A 22,434-nucleotide genomic window follows, 5' to 3' on the forward strand; every position below is an offset into this window, starting at 1 on the left:
GAAAATCAGGTTGGTGTTGGATCCCAAAAAGGGGAGCTTCTTGAATGCCTATGATATGGCTTTTTAGAGCAGCTCTGGTTGAGCCCACTAGGGGATCAGTTATTATCTATTGGGTGCTGTGCAATGAACCGGATTTGTTTAGAGAGCTTAAAGTAAAGGAACCCTTAGGGGATCGTGATCATATGGTAGAATTCACCCTGCAATTTGAGAAGGAGAAGCTAAATTCAGATATATCAGTATACAGTTGAGTAAAAGGAATTTCAGAGGCATGAGAGGGGAGCTGGCCAAAATTGATTAGAAGAGAACACTAGCAGAGATAACGGCAGAATAATAATAGCTGGAATTTCAGGAGCAAGCCCAAAGAAGTAGTAGTATTCTAAAGGCAGGATGACACATCCATGGCTGACAAGAGAAGTGAAAGCCAATATAAAATCTAAAGATAGAGCATGTAATAGAGCAAAAATTAGTAGGAAGTTAGAGGATTTGGAAGCTTTTCAAATCAACAGAAGACAATTAAAAATTGATAAAGGAGGAAAGGATGGATTACAAAAGTAAGCTAGCCAATAATACTAAAGAGGGCCAGAAAATGGCAAATGCTGTTCCACTCTTCAAGGAGGAAGAGAGACAGAAGAAAGGAAATTTTAGGCCATTTAGTCTGACCTCAGTGGTTGAAAAGAGGTTGGAGTTGATTATTAAGGATGAGGTTTCAACATATTTGGAGGAACATGATAAAATAGGCCATAGCCAACATAGTTTCTTTCAGGAAAAATCTTGCCTGATAAATTTGTTGGAATTCTTTGAAGAAATAGCAAGTAGAATAGACAAAGGAGAATTGGTGGATGATTTGACCTTGGATTTTGAATGAATGAAATTAACGAATTCATTCATTTCATTCATTCAAAATCCAAGTACAAATCATCCACCAATCCTCCTCTGTCTATTCTACTTGTTTTCAGAAGGCCTTTGACAAGATACCACACTTGAGGCTGCTTAACAAGTTAAGAGTGCATAGTATTACAGGATAGATACTAGCATGATAGGAGGCAGATTGGTAGGAGGCAAAGATTGGGGATAAAAGTAGCCTATTCTGGTTAGCTGCTGGTGACTAATGGTGTTCCATAGGGATCTGTGCTTGGACTGCTTTTTACATTATTTGGTGATGATTAGGATGACAGGATTGATGGCTTTGTGGCCAGGTTTTGCAGATGGTAAATTGACCACAAAGTGAGATAGGTGGAGGGACAGGTAGTTTTGAGGAAGCAGAGAGGCTACAGAAAGGACGTGGGCAAATAAGTGGCAGAAGTGTATGGACATGAACTTTGGTAGAAGACTATTTTCTAAATGGAGAGAAAATTAAAAAAACTGAGGTGGAAGGGACTTGGGAGCCCTCATGGAGGTTTCCCTGAAGGTTCATTTGCAGTTTGAGTTAATGGTGATGAAGGCAAATGAGATGATAGTATTGATTTTGAGTGGACTAGAATATAAAACCAGGGATGTAATATTGAGGCTTTATAAGGCACTGGTAAGGTGTCACTTGGAGCATTGTGAACAGTTTTGGTCCCCTTATCTAAGAAATTAAATGCTGACATTGGAGAGGGTTTAAAGGACATTCACGAAAATGATTCTGGGATTGAAATGCCTGACAGATGAGTGTTTGATAGTTCTGTGCCTATACTTACTGGAATTCTGAGGAATGATGAGTGACCTCATTGAAATCTATCAAATGTTGAAAGGCCTTGATAAAGTGGATGTGGAGAGGATGTTACCTATAGAACAGTATGCCTCTGCCTGTTCTTGGTAGGAGACCTATTTCTAACATGCAGATGAAAACTGTGTCAATGCATTTCTGTAGTTTCTAGAAGAGGAGACTCCTGTCTATTTGATTTTGTGAATGTTGTTGAGAGAAGTTTTACCAGTTTTGAATGAATATTTGGGATGATTAGTTATTTGTGCATGTTTACAAGAAATATATTGCTTGAAAATAAATCCCTTGACAATGTATTTTTATTAGTACACAGACCCAAAATATCTTTTTCAGTTGGTTATGCATCTCTTTAGTCAGTGTCAGAGTTTTGCTCCCAGAACAGTGGTGTTCTTTTTCTGTGGTTAATAATTTCACATTAATAAAGACTTGAAGTGTCCAATGAGTTTGAAGCCAGTGAGATATTGAGTGAATGCAAATATTTTGCAACATTTTATTGATTTACCGCTGCTTGAATAATCCAAACGCACATTGTCGTTTCATGGATATGGTAGTAATTATGCTTGTGTTCATTTTAAGAGGTGAATATTGGGGCCATGAATTCATTTTAATGAGTGCACTGCATCTCCCAACTACTATCTTACTGTCATTCCTTCTCTTTTAGAATAATGTCAGGACTCATTGATTATTAATAATGACAGAATCATATTTATATTCAAAGAACTGAGCATGAGTCAGCATAATAACTTGACTAGAATTAATATTAAGCCGTCAATATACTTGCAGATTTGTGCCACATGCAGTTCTGTTAGATCTAGCAGGTGCAGCTCGTTTCTCTATCTTCACATAGTGCTTTTGGCATTGGAAAATCCTTGTGAAAAATGAACATGTAGAATCTTGGGTTTGATAAATTCATTCTTTTGAAGATTAAACATGTAGAGAATTGGGTTTGCATTCTGCCTCACTCTGTAATGAGAAAATCTTGTAAGAATCTTAAAAAGTTCACCACATTCTTTTCTATCACCTCATGTTCTCTTTAGAAAAACAGTTCACTGAAGTAAAGTAATTTTAGTGCCTTTTACAGCAGGAGTGAGACTTACAGAAGCTCTTTCAGTCCTGACCAGCTTGATCAGCAAAATCTGTGATGGTTGTTATAATATTTGATGCCTTCTTCTTCACCAAAATAACAATCTTTGGCTCAGATTAGATATGAAAAAGAATAATGAGGTATTCATGGACTTTTCAAAATGTGATGACAGATCTTGTCAAAAGCCTCACCAAATTCCATGTTTCCTGAGCTGCCCTCTTGCTTCTAATATACATGAGACATTTTGTTTTTTATCCAACTTGCCAAGGTTATTCATACGTTCTATAAATCTTGAAGTCTTTACAGGAATATGTTGATTGTTAACTATTAGTATCTTGCTTTTAAATCCTTTTCACTTACCAGATGTTGTTTTCCTGTCCAGTAGTTGCTTCTCACCTACTTCCATCAGGTATTGTTTTCCAGTCCACCTTCCTCCAGATTAGGCGCATATCTCGACAACCAAATTTATCTTTTCCATGACTATTTTGAGCTCACCAAGTGATAGCCACTGTTCCCAAATGGTTCTTCCACAGAAACTTCAGTAGCTTGTCCATCCTCTGTCATTGCACACCTGTCCTATGAGGAATCTCCTTATACTTTGTGATATGGTGCAACTCAAACTACCTGCGTCTCAATATCACCAAGACCAAGGAGATGGTGGTGGACTTTAGGAGATCTAGGCCTCATATGGAGCCAGTGATCATTAATGGAGAATGTGTGGAGCAGGTTAAGACCTACAAGTATCTGGGAGTACAGTTAGACGAGAAGCTAGACTGGACTGCCAACACAGATGCCTTGTGCAGGAAGGCACAGAGTAGACTGTACTTCCTTAGAAGGTTGGCGTCATTCAATGTCTGTAGTGAGATGCTGAAGATGTTCTATAGGTCAGTTGTGGAGAGCGCCCTCTTCTTTGTGGTGGCGTGTTGGGGAGGAAGCATTAAGAAGAGGGACGCCTCACGTCTTAATAAGCTGGTAAGGAAGGCGGGCTCTGTCGTGGGCAAAGTACTGGAGAGTTTAACATCGGTAGCTGAGCGAAGGGCGCTGAGTAGGCTACGGTCAATTATGGAAAACTCTGAACATCCTCTACATAGCACCATCCAGAGACAGAGAAACAGTTTCAGCGACAGGTTACTATCGATGCAATGCTCCTCAGACAGGATGAAGAGGTCAATACTCCCCAATGCCATTAGGCTTTACAATTCAACTGCCAGGACTTAAGAACTTTTTAAAAGCTATTATTAATGCTTTTTGAGATAGTGATTTAGATGCATATCATATTTTTTACTGAGTTAAGTATTGTATGTAATTAGTTTTGCTACAACAAGTGTATGGGACATTGGGAAAAAAAAGTTGAATTTCCCCATGGGGATGAATAAAGTATCTATCTATCTATCTACTTTTAAAGAAAAATCCTCCTGGATTAGTTTTATGAAATTTGCACCATCTAAGCCTTTGTACTTCAGCAGTTCCCAATCACTATTGGGAAAGTTAAATCCCCACTACTAGAATTCTATTGTATTTACATTTTTCTGCAATCTGCCTGCATCTCTATTCTTCTAATTATTGTTGACTGTTGGAAGGACTATGAGTAGTCTCTTTTTATTCCTTTGTTCTATTCCCATAGCTGATCCCTCCACAATATCCTTCGTGAGTACTACTGTAATGCTCTATGTGATCAGTAGTATAACAAGACACACCCAACCACGCCAGCTTCTGGGGCTTAGACGCTCTTAACTTTCCAGAGTATGGGTAGCTGCTACCACACGTTTAAGGGTTCAGGACTTTCCTGCTAATTGGCAATCATGTTTTGGCACCAAAAATTCTGTATTTAAAGAGTACCTGAATGGAGCCTCAGTGCTCAATTGTAAGCTCAACTAGAGATATCGTCTAGTGTTTTGTTTTGTGCTCAGATATCATTCCAGTTTCATACCATGTCTCGATCCTTGTCTCAGATACTTCAGCATTTGTGTCCTCACCATCCTTGTCAGGGTCTCTCATCACAAGTAGTTCAACACTTTCTCGCTTTTTGCAATACCCCTGTCACATACCTGAAACATCTGTAGCCCATGACATTGAGCAATCAGTCTGGCATTCTGTCAGCCATGTTTCCATGATTACAACTATATCACAATCTCATGTGGTGATTCACACTCTCCGCTTCTCCATTGCCTTGTGAAGCTCCTAGCATTAAGTTAATGTAGTTTTGCTGAATGGGCCTCTCATTCTTCTCTGTTTGTCTCAGAAGATTGAACAGTACAGCACAGGAACAGCCCATTTGACTCACAGTGTTGTACAGAACCAGCCGAAAAGCAAATCAAAAACACCCAAACGGTAATCCCTTCTACCTACACCATGTCCGTATCCCTCCATTTTCCTTATATCTATGTGCCTATCTAAATGTTTCTGAAAAGCCTGTAATGTAAAAGCCTATAATGTATGTTATAATGTAATATAATGTACCAGGCAGCGCATTCCAGGCATCCATGACTCTCTGAGTAACAATCTTGCCTCTGGCATCCCCCTTGAATCTACCCCCACTCACTTCTGGTAGTAGACATTTCAACCCTCTCTGTCCACTCTATCTATGCCTCTCAACACCTCACATTTATTTGGGTTAAATTCCATCTGCCATTCCTCAACCTATATCTGCATCTGATCTGTATCCGACTGTATTCTTTACCAGCCTTCTACACCATCCATATCTCCACCAATCTTGGTATAATCTGCAAATTTACTAACCCACCTAGCTACATTTTCATCTAGATTATTTATATACATTACAAATAATAGAGGTTCCAGCACAGATCCCTGTGGAACGTCACTAATTGTAGATCTTTAGCTCAAATACCTTCTGTCTTCTATGTGCAAGTCAGTTCTGAATCCAAACAGCCTATTCGCCACAGACCCCATGCATCTTCTGGATTAGCCTCCCATGAGAGACATTGTTCAAACACCTTACTAAAATCCATGTAGACAATATCCACTGCCTTATATTCTCCAATATCTACTGTCACATTGTTAAAAAACTCAATCATGTCGGTAAGGCATGGCCTGCCATACACAAAGCCATGCTAGCTTTCCCTTATGAGGCCATGGGTTTCCAAGTGCTCATATATCTTATCCCTAAGAATTTTCTCCAACAATTTCCCTATGCCTGATGTGAAACTCACTGGTCTATCATTCCCAGGATTTTCCCTTCTCTTCTTTAGTAGAGATGCAACATTACCCACTTGCCAGTCCTCTGGGATGACTGCCGTCAGTGTAGCAAAGGAAAAGTTGGGGAGCAGTACCAGTATAGATTTGGAGCATAGACTGTTCCACATAACCAACAAAGAGGCAGGCATAGCTGGGGCCCATGCGAATGCCCATAGCTACATCCAGTGCCCATCCGGTGCGGCCTCCTCTACATTGGTGAGACCCGATGCAGATTGGGGGACCGCTTCGTTGAGCACCTCTGTTCCGTCCGCCACAACAGACAGGATCTTCCGGTTGCCACCCACTTCAACTCTGCTTCACATTCCCATTTGGATATGTCCATACATGGCCTCCTCTACTGCCAAGATGAGGCCAAACTCAGGTTGGAGGAGCAACACCTCATATACCGTCTAGGTAGTCTCCAGCCCCTTGGTATGATCATTGAATTCTCCAACTTCCGGTAATTCCCTCCCTCTTCCTTCCCCCATCCCACTTTCACTCTGCTTCCTCTTCCAGCTGCCTATCACCTCTCTCATGATTCTGCCTTCTTCTACTACCCATAGTGCTTTCCCCTTCACCTCTCCTGCCTATCCCCTCCCTGCTTCCCCTCCCCCACCCCTTGATCTTTCCTCTGATTGCTTTTTCACCTGCACCTTCCACCCTCCCCCCACTTTCTTTATAGGGCCCCTGCCCCCTCCTTCTTCAGTCCTGATGAAGGGTCTCGGTCCAAAATGTTGACTGCTCATTTCAATGGATGCTGCCCGACCTGCTGAATTCATCCAGCTTGTTTGTACGTACTCATTAAGTACCTCACCTACATTATCCATATCCAAGCAAATGTTCTCCCCTTTATTCTAGAATGGTCCCACCCTCCATAATTATTTGTCTGCTCTGTTCACTAGATTGGCCTCTTCCATTTTCTAAAGAGGAGTTGGGCTCTCTAGCCACTGCAATATAATTTTAGGTTCCAATCCTCCACCTAATTTGTTTATACCCTTCTAAGCAACCCTAGCAAACCTCCTTGCAAGAATATTGGTTCCATTCTAGTCCATATGTAGTCCACTGTTGTACAGGTCACCCAGCCCAGAAGAGCAAATCAATAGCAGCCCTCCGCTATGCACCAGCTCTTTAGCTATACACTCATCTGTTCTATTTTCCAATTTCTATGCTCACTGGCATGTTCAAAGGGAGTAATCCCAAGATTACAACCCTAGAAGTACTGCTTTATAAATTGTAACAAAGTCCTTAAATTTCCTTTGCAGGATGTCTTCTCTCATCTTACCATTGTTCTAGGTGCTCTGGCTGTTCACCATCCCCTTTCCGAATGTTCTGTATGGGCTTCAAGACATCCTTGACCTTGGCACCATGAAGGCAACATATCATCCTGGAGTCTCGCTCATGCCCACAGAAATGCCTGACTGTTACCCTGACTAAAGAATCCTCTATCGCTATTGTTTGTATGAACTTTGTCTTTTCTCGCAGCGCTGCAAAGCCAGTTATGGTGCGACTGATTTGGTTACTGTTGCTTTTCCTGAAAGGCCGATCCCAATATTAGTATCAAAAGTAGTTGGTCTCCTTGAAAAGGCATTAGCTACAGGGAGCTCCTACACTTCCTGCCCATTTCCCTGGCAGTAATCATCTATGCTCTGCATCAGGTTTAAAAGACAACTAGGGCCTGACTGGACTTGTCAGCAGAGCGCTAGATGGCAGAGTGAGTTGAAAGTAGTTTCTTGTGGTCTTTATGTGCCAGGTTTAAAAAGCGACTGGAGTCTGTCAGTCTTGTCTACGGAGTGGGTATGGCTTGGGTTATTAGTAACTTAGCAAAGGCCAATAAAAAGAAGCAAGGTGCAAATGGAGTGGCCATTGTGGAACTGGCCATTGTTGGAGTGGGCCAGTGTTAGAGTGGTCAAGCTTTGGCGCAGTGCACTTGGGCAAGAATAGGCGCAAGTTTGAAGTTAAGCTTGAAAAGTTAGAGGCACAACAAGGGTAGGCAGGATGGTAGTTCAGGCAGTGGAATGCTCCTCTGGTGAGATGCAGAATTTCAGGGTACCTGACTGTATCCCTAAAGACTACATCTCCGGGAAGTGTATGCAACTGCATCTCCTGACTGACAAGGTCAAGTAGCTGAAGCTGAATGTACTCAGGACCATCCAGGAGGCTGAAAATGTCATAGATGAGACCTTTACTGAGGTGATCACACCCAGAGCACAGGCTTCAGATAGTAAGTAGATGGATGATCTCCAGAAGTAAAGGAAGTAAGCAGTCAGTGCAGGGTTCCCTTGTGGCTATTCCCCTCAGCAAAAAGTATACCCCTTTGGATACTTGTATCTGGTCACAGCAGCAACTGCCAGTTCTGATGCTCAGCAGGGAAGGGTAAAGTCAGGCAGAGCAATGGTGATAAGAGGTTGGTAGTTAAGGGGCAGACAAGAGATTTTGTGGCTGCAAAAAAGACACTTGAGTGGTGTGTTGCTCCCTGTAGCTAGTATCCAGGATGTCTCAGCTGCAGAAGATTCTCGAGGTGCAGGGGCGTAGTCAGCAGCCAGAGATTGTGGTGCACATTGGCACCAATGTTATAGATAGGAAGGGGGAAGAGGTTCTGTGCAGTGAATTAGGGAAGTGGCTAAAGATCAAAACCTCCAAGGTAACAATCTCTGGATTACTCCCAGTACCATGTGCTATTCAGGGCAGGAAGAGAATAAGAGTACAGATGAATGAGTCGCAGATGTGGTGCAGGGTTTCGGATTTCTGGATCACTCCTGGGGGAGGTATAACCTGTAGAAAAATTACAGGTTATTCCTGAACCTGAGGGGCACCCATTATCCTTGCAGGGAGGTTTACTAGAGCTGTAGAGGATGGTTTAAACTAGTTTGGCAAGGGGATGGTAACCAAAGTGATAGGACTGAAGATGGGGCAGTTCAAGTTCTACATACAAGTTGATGCATTGAATAGTGAGACTTGGGAGCAAGTACAGGCAAGTTATAGGGAAAAATTGCTGTCAGTGGGATGATTTGAAGTGTAACATTCAAAGTTCAAAGTACTTTTATTATCCAAGATGCATGCAGTCTACAACCCTGAAATTCATCTTCCCACAGGCAGCCATGAAACAAAGAAACACCATGAAATCCATTCAAAGAAAGACATCAAACACCCAACGTGCAAAAAAATAAGAATAAATTGTGCAAACGGCAAAAAATGAGCAAAAAGCACAGACAAAAAACATCATAAATTAATTGAAATGGTCTAGGAATGCTCATGAGGTAATATTCAACAGGGTAACAGATACTGGACTTATATTTGAATGCACATAGTATACAGAATAAGCTAGATGATCTTGTAGCACAGTTGAGGTAGGAAGTTATGATATTGTGGGCATTACTGAGCTGTGGCTAAAAGAGGTAATAATTGGGAGCAATACATGTTGTATTGAAAGGCCAGGTAAGTAAGAGAGTGGTAGTGGAGGATTGCTTCTCTGAGTGGAGGACTGTGACTAGTAGTGTGCCACAGGGACACCTTTGTTCATTGTTATTTGTCATCTATATCAATGATCTGGATGACAATGTGGTAAATTGGATCAACAAATCAGCAAAGATTGGAGGTGTAGTGGACAGTGAGGAAGGTTTTCAAAGCTTACAGAGGGATTTGGACCAGCTGGAAAAATGGGCTGAAAAATGGCAGATGGAGTTTAATACAGACAAGTGTGAGATATTGCACTTTGGAAGGAAAAACCAAGGTAGAACATACAAGGTAAATGGTAGGGCACTGAGGAGTGCAGTAGAACAGAGGGATCTGGGAATACAGATACAAAATTCCCTAAAAGTGGTGTCACAGGTAGATAGGGTTGTAAAGAGAGCTTTTGGTACATTAGCCTATATAAATCAAAGTATTGAGTGTAAGAGTTGGAATGTTATGGTGAGGTTGTATAAGGCATTGGTGAGGCCGAATTTGGAGTATTGTGTGCAGTTTTGGTCACTGAATTACAGGAGGGATATTAATAATGTTGAAAGAGTGCAGAGAAGGTTTACAAGGATATTGCCGGGACTTGAGAAGCTGAGTTACAGAGAAAGGTTGAATAGATTAGGACTTTATTCCCTGGAGCATAAAGAATGAGGGGAGATTTGATAGAGGTATATAAGATTATGATGGGTATAGATAGAGTGAGTGCAAGCAGGCTTTTTCCACTGAGGCCAGGGGAGAAAAAATCCAGAGAACATGGGTTAAGGGTGAAGGGGAAAACGTTTAAAGGGAACATGGGGGGGGGGGGGGGCTTCTTCACGCAGAGAGTGGTGGAAGTGTAGAATGAGCTGCTAGATGAAGTGGTGAATGCAGGCTCACTTTTGACATTTAATAAACACTTGGACAGGTACATGGATGAGAGGGGTTTGGAGCGATATGGCCCAGGTGCAGGTCAGTGGGAATAGGCAGAAAAATGGTTCGGCACAGCCAAGAAGGGCCACAAAAGGCCTGTTTCTGTGCTGTAATGTTCTATGGTTCTATGGTTCTAAGTAGGCAGAGGAGATGGGGTTGCTCAGTTGGTAAAAAATGAAATCATATCTTTAGAAAGAGGTGACATAGGATTGGAACATATAGAATCCTTGTGGGTAGAGTTAAGAAAATGCAAGGGTAAAAAGGTTCTGTTGGGAGTTATATGCAAGCCTCTGAACAGTGGCAGGAATGTGGGATATAAATGCCAAAGGAAGAAAGGAAGAACATGTATTTAATTCCCTCGTCTAAATCATTAATATATATTGTAAACAACTGGGGTCCCAGCATTGAGCCTTGCGGTACCCCACTAGTCACTGCCTGCCATTCTGAAAAGGTCCAGTTTACTCCCACTCTTTGCTTCCCGTCTGCCAACCAATTCTCTATCCGCATCAATACCATGCCCACAATACCGTGTGCTTTAAGTTTGCCCACTAATCTCCTGTGTGGGACCTTGTCAAAAGCCTTTTGAAAATCCAAATATACCACATCCACTAGCTGTCCCCTATCCACTCTACTAGTTACATCTTTAAAAAATTCTATAACATATAACATATAACAATCACAGCATGGAAACAGGCCATCTCGGCCCTCCTAGTCCGTGCCGAACTCTTAATCTCACCTAGTCCCACCTACCCGCACTCAGCCCATAACCCTCCACTCCTTTCCTGTCCATATACCTATCCAATTTTACCTTAAATGACACAACTGAACTGGCCCCTACTACTTCTACAGGAAGCTCATTCCACACAGCTATCACTCTCTGAGTAAAGAAATACCCCCTCGTGTTTCCCTTAAACTTTTGCCCCCTAACTCTCAAATCATGTCCTCTCGTTTGAATCTCCCCTACTCTCAATGGAAACAGCCTATTCACGTCAACTCTATCTATCCTTCTCAAAATTTTAAATACCTCGATCAAATCTCCCCTCAACCTTCTACGCTCCAATGAATAGAGACCTAACTTGTTCAACCTTTCTCTGTAACTTAAGTGCTGAAACCCAGGTAACATCCTAGTAAATCGTCTCTGCACTCTCTCTAATTTATTGATATCTTTCCTATAATTCGGTGACCAGAACTGTACACAATATTCCAAATTTGGCCTTACCAATGCCTTGTACAATTTTAACATTACATCCCAACTTCTGTACTCAATGCTCTGATTTATAAAGGCCAGTGTTCCAAAAGCCTTCTTCACCACCCTATCTACATGAGACTCCACCTTCAGGGAACTATGCACTGTTATTCCTAGATCTCTCTGTTCCACTGCATTCCTCAATGCCCTACCATTTACCCTGTATGTTCTATTTGGATTATTCCTGCCAAAATGTAGAACCTCACACTTCTCAGCATTAAACTCCATCTGCCAACGTTCAGCCCATTCTTCTAACCGGCATAAATCTCCCTGCAAGCTTTGAAAACCCACCTCATTATCCACAACACCTCCTACCTTAGTATCATCAGCATACTTACTAATCCAATTTACCACCCCATCATCCAGATCATTTATGTATATTACAAACAACATTGGGCCCAAAACAGATCCCTGAGGCACCCCGCTAGTCACCGGCCTCCATCCCGATAAACAATTATCCACCACTACTCTCTGGCATCTCCCATCTAGCCACTGTTGAATCCATTTTATTACTCCAGCATTAATACCTAATGACTGAACCTTCTTAACTAACCTTCCATGTGGAACTTTGTCAAAGGCCTTGCTGAAGTCCATATAGACTACATCCACTGCCTTACCCTCATCAACATTCCTCATAACTTCTTCAAAAAATTCAATAAGGTTTGTCAAACATGACTTTCCACGCACAAATCCATGCTGGCTACTCCTAATCAGATCCTGTCTATCCAGATAATTATAAATACTATCTCTAAGAATACTTTCCATTAATTTACCCACCACTGATGTCAAACTGACAGGTCTATAATTGCCAGGCTTACTTCTAGAACCCTTTTTAAACAATGGAACCACATGAGCAATACGCCAATCCTCCGGCACAATCCCCGTTTCTAATGACATCTGAAAGATCTCCGTCAGAGCTCCTGCTATCTCTACACAAACTTCCCTCAAGGTCCTGGGGAATATCCTGTCAGGACCCGGAGATTTATCCACTTTTAAATTTCTTAAAAGCGCCAGTTCTTCCACCTCTTTAATTGTCATAGGTTCCATAACTTCCTTACTTGTTTCCCACACCTTACACCATTCGATATCCTTTTCCTTAGTGAATACTGAAGAGAAGAAATAAGATTCGTCAGACATGATTTTCCTTTCACAAATCCATGCTGACTTTGTCCGATGATTTCTCTGCTTTCCAAATGTGCTGTTATCACATCTTTGATAACCGACTCAAGCATTTTCCCCACCACCGATGTCAGGCTAACCGGTCTGTTAGTCCTGATGAAGGGTCTCAGCCCGAAACGTCGACAGTGCTTCTCCCTATAGATACTGCCTGGCCTGCTGTGTTCCACCAGCATTGTGTGTGTGTTGTCCAGTCTATAATTCCCTGGTTTTTCTCTCCCTCCTTTTTTTAAAAAGTGGGGTTACATTAGCCACTCTCCAATCCTCAGGAACTAATCCAGAATCTAAGGAGTTTTGAAAAATTATCACTAATGCATCCACTATTACTTGGGCTACTTCCTTAAGCACTCTGGGATGAAGACCATCTAGCCCTGGGGATTTATCTGCCTTTAATCCCTTCAGTTTACCTAACACCACTTCCCTACTAACATGTATTTCCCTCAGTTCCTCCATCTCAATAGACTCTCGGTCCCCTACTGTTTCTGGAAGATTATTTATGTCCTCCTTAGTGAAGACAGAACCAAAGTAGTTATTCAATTGGTCTGCCATGTCCTAGAACCCCATGATTAATTCACCTGTTTCTGACTGTAAGGGATGTACATTTGTCTTAATCAGTCTTTTTCTTTTCACATATCTATAAAAGCTTTTACAGTTAGTTTTTATGTTCCCTGCCAGCTTTCTCTCTCAATCTTTTTTTCCCTTTCCTAATTAAGTCTTTTGTCCTCCTCTGCTGAACTCTGAATTTCTCCCAGTCCTCAGGTGTGCCGCTTTATCTGGCTAATTTGTATGTTTCTTCTTTGGACTTGATACTATCCCTAATTTCCCTTGTCAGCCATGGGTGCACTACCTTCCCTGGTTTATTTTTTTGCCAAACTGGGATGAACAATTGTTGTAGTTCATCCATGCGATCTTTAAATGCTTGCCATTGCATATCCACCGTCAACCCTTTAAGTTTTTGCCAGTCTATCTTCTAATTCAAGTCTCATACCTTCAAAGTTACCCTTCTTTAAGTTCAGAACCTTTGTTTCTGAATTAACTATGTCACTCTCCATCTTAATGAAGAATTCCACCATGTTATGGTCACTCTTACCCAAGGGGCCTCACATCTATTGCCTTGCCTTCATCAACTTTCTGCGTAACTTCATCAAAAAACTCCATGACATTAGTTTGACATGCCCTACCACGCATAAAGCTATACTGACTATCCCAAATCAGTCCCTGTCTATCGATATACTTTTATATTCAGTCCCTCAGAATACCTTCCAATAACTTTCCCACTACTGACATCAGGTTCACTGGCCGATAATTTCCTGGTTTATTTTTAGAGCCTTTCTGGAACAGCTGAACAACATCAGCTAACCTCCAAGCCTCTGGTACCTCACCTGTTGCTAAGGATGATATAAATACCTTTGCTAGGGTTCTGGCAATTTCTGCACTTGCGTCCCATAATGTCTGAGGGAGCACCTTGTCAGGCCCTGGGGGTTTATCCACCCTAATTTGCCTCAAGACAGCCTCTGAAGTCTCTATAGGATCCATGAAGTTGATGCCGCTTTGCCTCGCTTCTATAGACTCTGTGTCCATCTCTTGAGTAAATACAGACACAAAACATTTATTTAAGATCTCCCCCATCTCTTTTGGCTCCATGCATGGATTACCATTCTGATCTTCCAGTGGACCACATTTGTCCCTTGCAATCCATTTTGCTCTTAACATATCTGTAGAAACCCTTAGGATTCTCCTTCAATTTGTTTGCTAGGGCAACCTCATGCCACCTTTTAGCCCTCCTGATTTGTTTTTTTAAGTGTTCGACCTGCCTATACCTGCTCCTTTTTTTCCTTAACCAAGGCCTCAATATCTCTTGAAAACCAGAGTTCCCTACACCTGTTATTTTTAGCTTTTATTCTGACAGGCACCGCCACCCTTTATACTCTCAAAATTTCACGTTTGAAGGCCTCCCACTTACCAAGTACACTTTTGCCAGAAAATAGCCTGTCCTAATCTGGATTTGCCAGATACCTTCTAATGGCATAAAAACTGGCCTTTCTCTAATTTAGAATCTCAACCCACAGACCAGAGCTATCTTTTTGTGTATTTACTTTGAAACTAATTGCTTGTAAACACTAGATGCAAAGTGTTCCCCTACACCAACTTCTCTCCCCTGCCTTTTCTCATTCTCTAATAGCAGTCCTTTGACAGTATGGGAGACCCAATTACAATAGACAATAGGTGCAGAAGTAGACCATTCGGCCCTTCGAGCCTGCACCGCCATTTTGAGATCATGGCTGATCAATTACTATCAATACCCGGTTCCTGCCTTGTCCCCATATCCCTTGATTCCCCTATCCATAAGATACCTATCTAGCTCCTTCTTGAGAGCATCCAGAGAATTGGCCTCCACTACCTTCCAAGGCAGTGCATTCCAGACCCCCACAACTCTCTGGGAGAAGAATTTTTTCCTTAACTCTGTCCTAAATGACCTACCCCTTATTCTCAAACCATGCCCTCTGGTACTGGACTCTCCCAGCATCTGGAACATATTTCCTGCCTCTATCTTGTCCAATCCCTTAATAATCTTATATGTTTCAATCAGATCCCCTCTCAATCTCCTTAATTCCAGCGTGTACAAGCCCAGTCTCTCTAACCTCTCTGTGTAAGACAGTCCAGACATCCCAGGAATTAACCTCGTGAATCTACGCTGCACTTCCTCTACAGCCAGGATGTCCTTCCTTAACCCTGAAGACCAAAACTGTACACAGTACTCCAGGTGTGGTCTCACCATGGCTCTGTACAAATGCAAGAGGATTTCCTTGCTCTTGTACTCAATTCCCTTTGTAATAAAGGCCAACATTCCATTAGCCTTCTTCACTGCCTGTTGCACTTGCTCATTCACCTTCAGTGACTGATGAACAAGGACTCCGAGATTTTGTATTTCTCCCTTACCCAACTCTACACCGTTCAGATAATAATCTGCCTTCCTGTTCTTACTCCCAAAGTGGCAAAGTGGATAACCTCACACTTATTCACATTAAACGCCATCTGCCAAGTATCTGCCCACTCACCCAGCCTATCCAAGTCACCCTGAATTCTCCTATCATCCTCATCACATGTCACCCTGCCACCCAGCTTAGTATCATCAGCAAATTTGCTGATGTTATTTTCAATGCCTTCATCCAAATCGTTGACATAAATGGTAAACTGCTGTGGTCCCAATACCAAGCCCTGTGGCACCCCACTAGTCACCACCTGCCATTCCGAGAAACACCCATTCACCGCTACCCTTTGCTTTCTATCTGCCAACCAGTTTTCTATCCATGTCAATGTCTTCCCCCCGATGCCCTGAGCTTTGATTTTACCCACCAATCTTCTATGTGGGACCTTATCAAATGCCTTCTGAAAATCGAGGTACACTACATCCACTGGCTCTCCCCCATCTAACTTCCTGGTTACATCCTATTACCTACTATAACACACTATGTTTCTTGCAACAGGGTGCTATCTCTCTACAAATTTGTTCCCCTAAATCTCTCAGATGTTTGAGTGGTGTAATAAAGCCCCATTAATGTGCTCATAACTTTCTTATTTCTCAGTTCCACCCATTATACCTCACAACACAAGTATTCCAATCTATCCCGACTGAGCACTGTCATGACATTTTCCCTTGATTAGTAAAGCCACCCTTCCTCTTTCAATCCTTCTTGCTGTGTTGTGTCTGAAACAACAGAACCTCAAAGTATTGAGCTGCCAGTCCTACTCCTCCAGCAACCAAGTCTCACTAATGGCTACAAATTAAATTTCAGATGTTGATCCATGTTTTGAGATCATCTGCCTTTCCTACTATACTTCTTGCATTGAGTCCTTGCAGCTGAGGACATTAATCACCACATGCTGAACCTTTTGATCCTTGACTTTGCCTGAGGTCTTAACATTTGTCTCCACAACTTCTCCACTAACTCTTCTGGCACTCTGCTTCCTATCCCCCTGCAACTCTATTTTAAACCCTAGTACAGCACTGGCAAACCTTCCCTCTAGGATAGTTGTCCCTTTCCAGTTCATGTGCAAACAGAGTCCTCTGTGCAGGCCCCACATTCCCTGGAAGAGAGCCCGATGATCCAAAAATCGTATGCTCTCCTTTCTACACCAACTCCTTAGCCACAACTGCATAATCTTCCTATTTCTGGCCTCATTAGCATATTGCATGGGTAGCAATTCTGAGATCACAACCCTGGAGATCCTGCTACTTAGCAGCTATTTCCCTGAGCCCACTTTGTAGAACTGCATCACCCTTCCTTCTGATGTCTTTTGTACCTACATGGACAATGACTTCTGGCTGTTCAGCCTCTCTGTTAAGAATGCTAAGGACTCGCTCTGAAATGTCCTGGACGTGGCACTCAGGAGACAACATACCATTGGGGAATCTTGTTCTCATCCACAGAACTTCCTTTCTGTTCTCCTAACTAGCGAAACCCCTTTCACTACAGCGCACATTTCACTTCTCCCCCATTTTCTTCTGAGTTACAGTCAGACTCAGGGCCAGAGACCTGACTGCCTTGACTTCCCTCTGCTAGGTCTCCCGCCACCCTCCCACCCCCCCACCCCCCCACACAGCACCCCAACAGTGACTAAAGTGTTGTTGAAGGTGATGGCCACAAGGGTGCGCTGCACTAGCTGTTTAACCCCTTTCCCCATCCTGACTGTCATCCAATGACCTGCACCTTGGATGTAACTAAATGTCCTAACTATCACCCTCTTAGCCTCCGGAATGATCCAGAGTTCATCCCATTCCAGCTCCAACTCCTTAACGCAGAGTGTTAGAAACTGCAGCTGGATGTACTTATTTCAGGTGTAGTCATATAATTCCAGTTCTAAAGCTATTTGCTTACTTTTATTGTATGGATGACTTTTTCTCTATCTCTCTGTGCACTGGGTGTTTGATGGTCTTTTTTTTTAATGGGTTCTTTTGGAGTTTATTTGTTTTGTGGCTGCCTGTAAGGAGATGAATCTCAGGATTGTATAATGTATACATTATAATTGTAAGGATACAAGTTGTGTGCCTTGCTCCTGAGTTCTAAAAGAGCCTTGGATTTAAACACCAGAATCCAACAGTACAGTCGGTACCTTGATGAGAAGGAAATGATATAACATTGGTTCTCAAATAATAATCATGACTTTAGGTTATGCATTTTCTTGTCTTAATCTTAACAATATATGCTTTAACCAGAACTGCATTTCATTACCCAGATTTAAACTGTAAATACAAATTCATTGAAGTTAGACCATAAAACCATAAAACATACAAGCAGAAATAGGCCATTTGGCCCATTGAGTTTGCTCTGGCATTCAATTGTGGCTGACCTTTTTTTTCCCTCCTCAGCCCCACTCCCTGGCCTTATCCCCATAGCCTTTGATACTGTGTCCAATCAAGAACCTATCAATCTCTGCTTTAAGTACATCCATCCACCTGGCCTCCACAACTGCCTGCAGTAAATAATTCCACAAATTCACCATCTCTGGTGAAAGAAATGTGTCTGCATCTCTCTTTCAAATGGACGCCCCTCTATCCTGAGGTTGTGCCCTCTTATCATAGACTCCCCCACCATGGGAAACATCCTTTCCACATCTACTCTGTCTAGGCCTTTCAATGTTTTTCTTCTAAATTCCAGCGAGTGCAGACGCAGAGCCATCAAATGTTTTTCATATAATAACCCTTTCATTCCTGGAATCATCCTTGTGAACCATCTCTGGACCTTCTTCAATGCCAGCACATCTTTTCTTAGATAAGGAACCCAAAACTATTCACAATACTCAAGGTGAGGCCTCACAAGTGCCTTAAAAAGTCTCAGCATCACATCCCTGCTCTTATATTCTAGACCTCTTGAAATAAATGCTAACATTGCATTTGCCTTCCTCACCACTGACTGAACCTGCAAGTTAACTTTTAGTGTGTTCTGAACAAGGACTTCCAAGTCTCTTTGCATCTCAGATATTTAGATTTTCTCCCTTGTTTCTACTACCTAAGTCCATGACCATGCATTTTCCAACATTGTATTTCATTTGCCACTCTCTTGCCCATTTTCCTAATCTGTCTAAGTCCTTTTGCAGCTTACCTGTTTCCTCAACACTACCTGCCCCTCCACTAATCTTCATATCATCTGCAAACTTGGCAATAAAGCCATCTAATCCATCATCTAAATCATTTATATACAGCATAAAAGAAGCATCACAACACTGACTCATGTGGAACACCACTAGTCACTGGCAGCCAACCAGAAACGGATCCTTTTTTTCCGACTTAATTCTCCTACCAATCACTCAATACTCTTACAGTGCCAGTAACTTTCCTGTAAAACCATTGGCTCTTAACTTGGTAAGCAACCTCATGTGTGGCACCTTGTCAAAGGCCTTCTGAAAGCCCAAATATACAACATCCATTGCATCCCCTTTATCTATCCTACTTGTAATCTCCTCAAAGAATTTCAGCAGGTTTGTCAGGCAAGATTTTCCCTTAAGGGAAACAATACTGACTTTGTCCTATCTTGTCCTGTGTCAGCAAGTATTCCATAAAGCCATCCTTAACAATTGACTCAACATCTTCACAACCACTGAGGTCAGGCTAACTGGTCTATAATTTCCTTTCTTCTGCCTTTCTCCTTTCTTAAAGAGTGGAGTGACATTTGCTATTTTCAAGTCCTCTGGCACCATGCCGGAATCCAATAATTTTTGAAAGATTATTTCTAATGCCTCCACAAATTCTACTGCTATCTCTTTCAGAACCCTAAGGTTCATCTAGTCTGGGTAACTTGTGTACCCTTATGTCTTTTAGCTTTTTGAGCATCTTCTCCCTTGCAATTGTAACTTCACTCACTTCTCTTCCCTCACACCCTTCCACACCTGGCACACTGTGAATCAGTGAAGACTGGTACAAAATACTCATTTAGTTCATCTTGCATCTCCTTGTCCACTATTATTATTTCTCTGGCTTCATTTTCCAGCGGTCCTATATCTGTTCTTATCTTCCTTTTATTTTTTACATACTTGAATAAGCTTTGACTATCCACTTTGATATTATTTGCTAGCTTGCTTTCATGTTTTATCTCTTCCTGCCTAATAATACTTTAAGTTGCTGTCTGTAGGTTTTTAAATGCTTCCAAATCCTCTGTCTTCCTGCTAATTTTTGCTTTGTTGTATGGCCTCTCAAATGCTTTTACATGAGCTTTGACTTCCTTTGTCAGCCATGGTTGTACTGTTTGGCCACTTGAGTATTATTTCATTTTTTGGGATACAACTGTCCTGCACCTTCCGCATGTTTCCCAGAAACTTATACTATTGCTGCTCTGCTGTCATCTCTGCCAGCATCGGCTTCCAATTTACTTTGGCTAACTTCTCTCTCGTAGCATTGTAATTTCCTTTACTCCACTGAAATGCTGCTCTATCAGATTTTACTTTATCCCTTTCAAATCTAAGTTGAACTCAATCATATTGTGATCACTGCCTCCTAAGGGTTTATTGCATTGGAGCAATTGCTCAACCCATCCTGACTCCTCAACTTTGCAGTGTAAATTAGATTCAAATCTGATTTGAATATTGAAGTTATTTCTTTCGCAGTCACTTCTGCCAAAGATTTACAAATCTTTTTGAAATTATTTTCCTTGCTGTAAATCTTCTTTATTGTTATGGAACTGGTGACTACCAAACAAAGCTTGCTTTTACCTGACTTTACCTTCCTTTCTTAATTTTAGACATATCAGTCATGCTCTTTTATGCTCAAGTAGTTAGGATAAAAATATTTTTACTATGATCTTGGGATTTGGTCATCTGAGTAATATTCTCTTTCACATAGAAAGAGGCCTTTCAGCCTATTAAGCCAATACCAAATGTTTTATCAATCCAGTAAATCCCATACACTCCCTTACCCTTCACATCCCTATTACTCCACCTTGATTTTCCTCTACCTACCTCTTCCTGGAATAACTTTCAATACTCATTAAGCCTGCAAAACCAGTATACAGGAGCACCTTGAGGGAACCTACATTGTCATGAGTGAGCCTGCAACCTCCACACTGACAGCACCAAAGGTCAGGATCATATTCAACTCAGCTGATCGGTGATGCGGAAGCATTATCTCCTTAATTGTAGTGATGAATTAGTTTACTAACCAATTATTATCAAATGCACATTATCAGTGTTTTGAATCTCAATACTATGAACATGTTCCTAAAACTGAGAATAATTCTCATGACAGAAAAAATGTAATTTTCTTTCAGAAATGAAGAGGTAGTTTGTACCAGAAGTATTTCAAGGTCAAGATGGAGAAAAGTTGTTGAAAAAGTAAGACTCAGTCTTTTAAAATCTTTTCCATTCAGAATATTTGATTATTTTGGAACTTATGAGTTCACAATCTGTAAATAGTCAGAATGGCAAATTGAAAGTAAGCAATACTTTTTCCTTGATTAGGAATGAAAATTCCATGTTGCATTCAGGAAAAAAATATAGTTATGTTTTTGATTAAATATTAAAAAGTATGTGAATATTTAATGAAAAAATGAAGTAATATTGTGAAGTTTATGTAAATGTGCAGGATTTGGCTCGGGTGGATTTCTCACACACAGCTATACTTTTCAATGAGTTTCAGAATGAAGTTGTGGATTTTTCGGGGTGGGTGGGTTTCAACTTACTGAAGGTTCATTAAACTGATGATTTTGGTGATTTTGATGAAGTAACTTATAATAGAGTTTCACGGTATTTCATATCCATTCAAAAGAACATTGGGTGGTTTCAAAAACTGATGCCTGACACTCAACAGTGATTTTGTGTTTTGTTAAATTCAAAATTTAATCCTTAATAATCTTGCAATATGAAACAAAACTTGTAAAATATTAATAGCAACATTTTTTTCAAATGTTAAGTATTTCAACTGTGAAGAGTAACTGGTGAGAATTTTAGTTTGTGAACATTGATCAATGGCATCGTGATTAACAAGATTAAAATTCAAGTAGTTTCTAGATACAGTGGTGCTAAGGTGCTAGAAAGTTTGTGAACCCTGTAGAATTTTCTCTATTTCTGCATAAATATGACCTAAAATGTGATCAAATCTTCACGTCTTAAAACTAGATTTAAAAAATCCAATTTTCTGGAAAAAGTATGTGAACCTTCGCTTCCAGTAACTGATGTGACCCACTTGTACAGCAATAACTTCCAACTAAACGTTTTCAGAAACTGCACATTGGCTTGGAGGAATTTTAGGCCATTCCTCCTTACAAAACTCTGGGATGTTGGTGGGTTTCCTTGCATGAACTACTTGCTTCAGGTCTTTGTACAACATTTCTATAGGAGTCAGGACTTTGACTCCTGTCTTTCAGATCATTGTCTTGTTGCACTATTCCAACTTAAATTAAGCTACCCTGACATTCTCCTGTAAAATGTCTTGATATAATTTTGAATTCATTGTTCCCTCAACGATTGCAAGCTGGCCAGGCCCTGAGGCCAGCCCCAAACCATGATGCTCCTTCCACCATGTTTCACAGTTAGGATGAAATTTTGCTGTTGGTGTGCAGTGCCGTTTTTCCTCCAACCATAGTAATGTGCATTTCTGCCAAAAAATTCAACTTTTGTCTCACCTGTCCATAGAACATTGTCCCAGAAGCATTGTAGAACAGCCAAGTGGTC

General features: G+C 41.3%; 1 protein-coding gene across 1 annotated transcript in view; it reads left to right on the top strand.

The window, feature by feature from the left end:
• The window catches only part of LOC140718657 (protein unc-13 homolog B), a 561,805-nt gene that overhangs the window by 231,694 nt on the left and 307,677 nt on the right, over nucleotides 1-22,434 (top strand). Inside the window, exon 9 of the mRNA XM_073032679.1 lies at nucleotides 21,033-21,096. Within this exon, the coding sequence (XP_072888780.1) occupies nucleotides 21,033-21,096 (64 nt within the window). The remainder of the gene's footprint in view (nucleotides 1-21,032; nucleotides 21,097-22,434) is intronic.

Source organism: Hemitrygon akajei, chromosome 30, assembly GCF_048418815.1.
Source record: "Hemitrygon akajei chromosome 30, sHemAka1.3, whole genome shotgun sequence".
In the NCBI taxonomy this organism is placed as follows: domain Eukaryota; kingdom Metazoa; phylum Chordata; class Chondrichthyes; order Myliobatiformes; family Dasyatidae; genus Hemitrygon; species Hemitrygon akajei.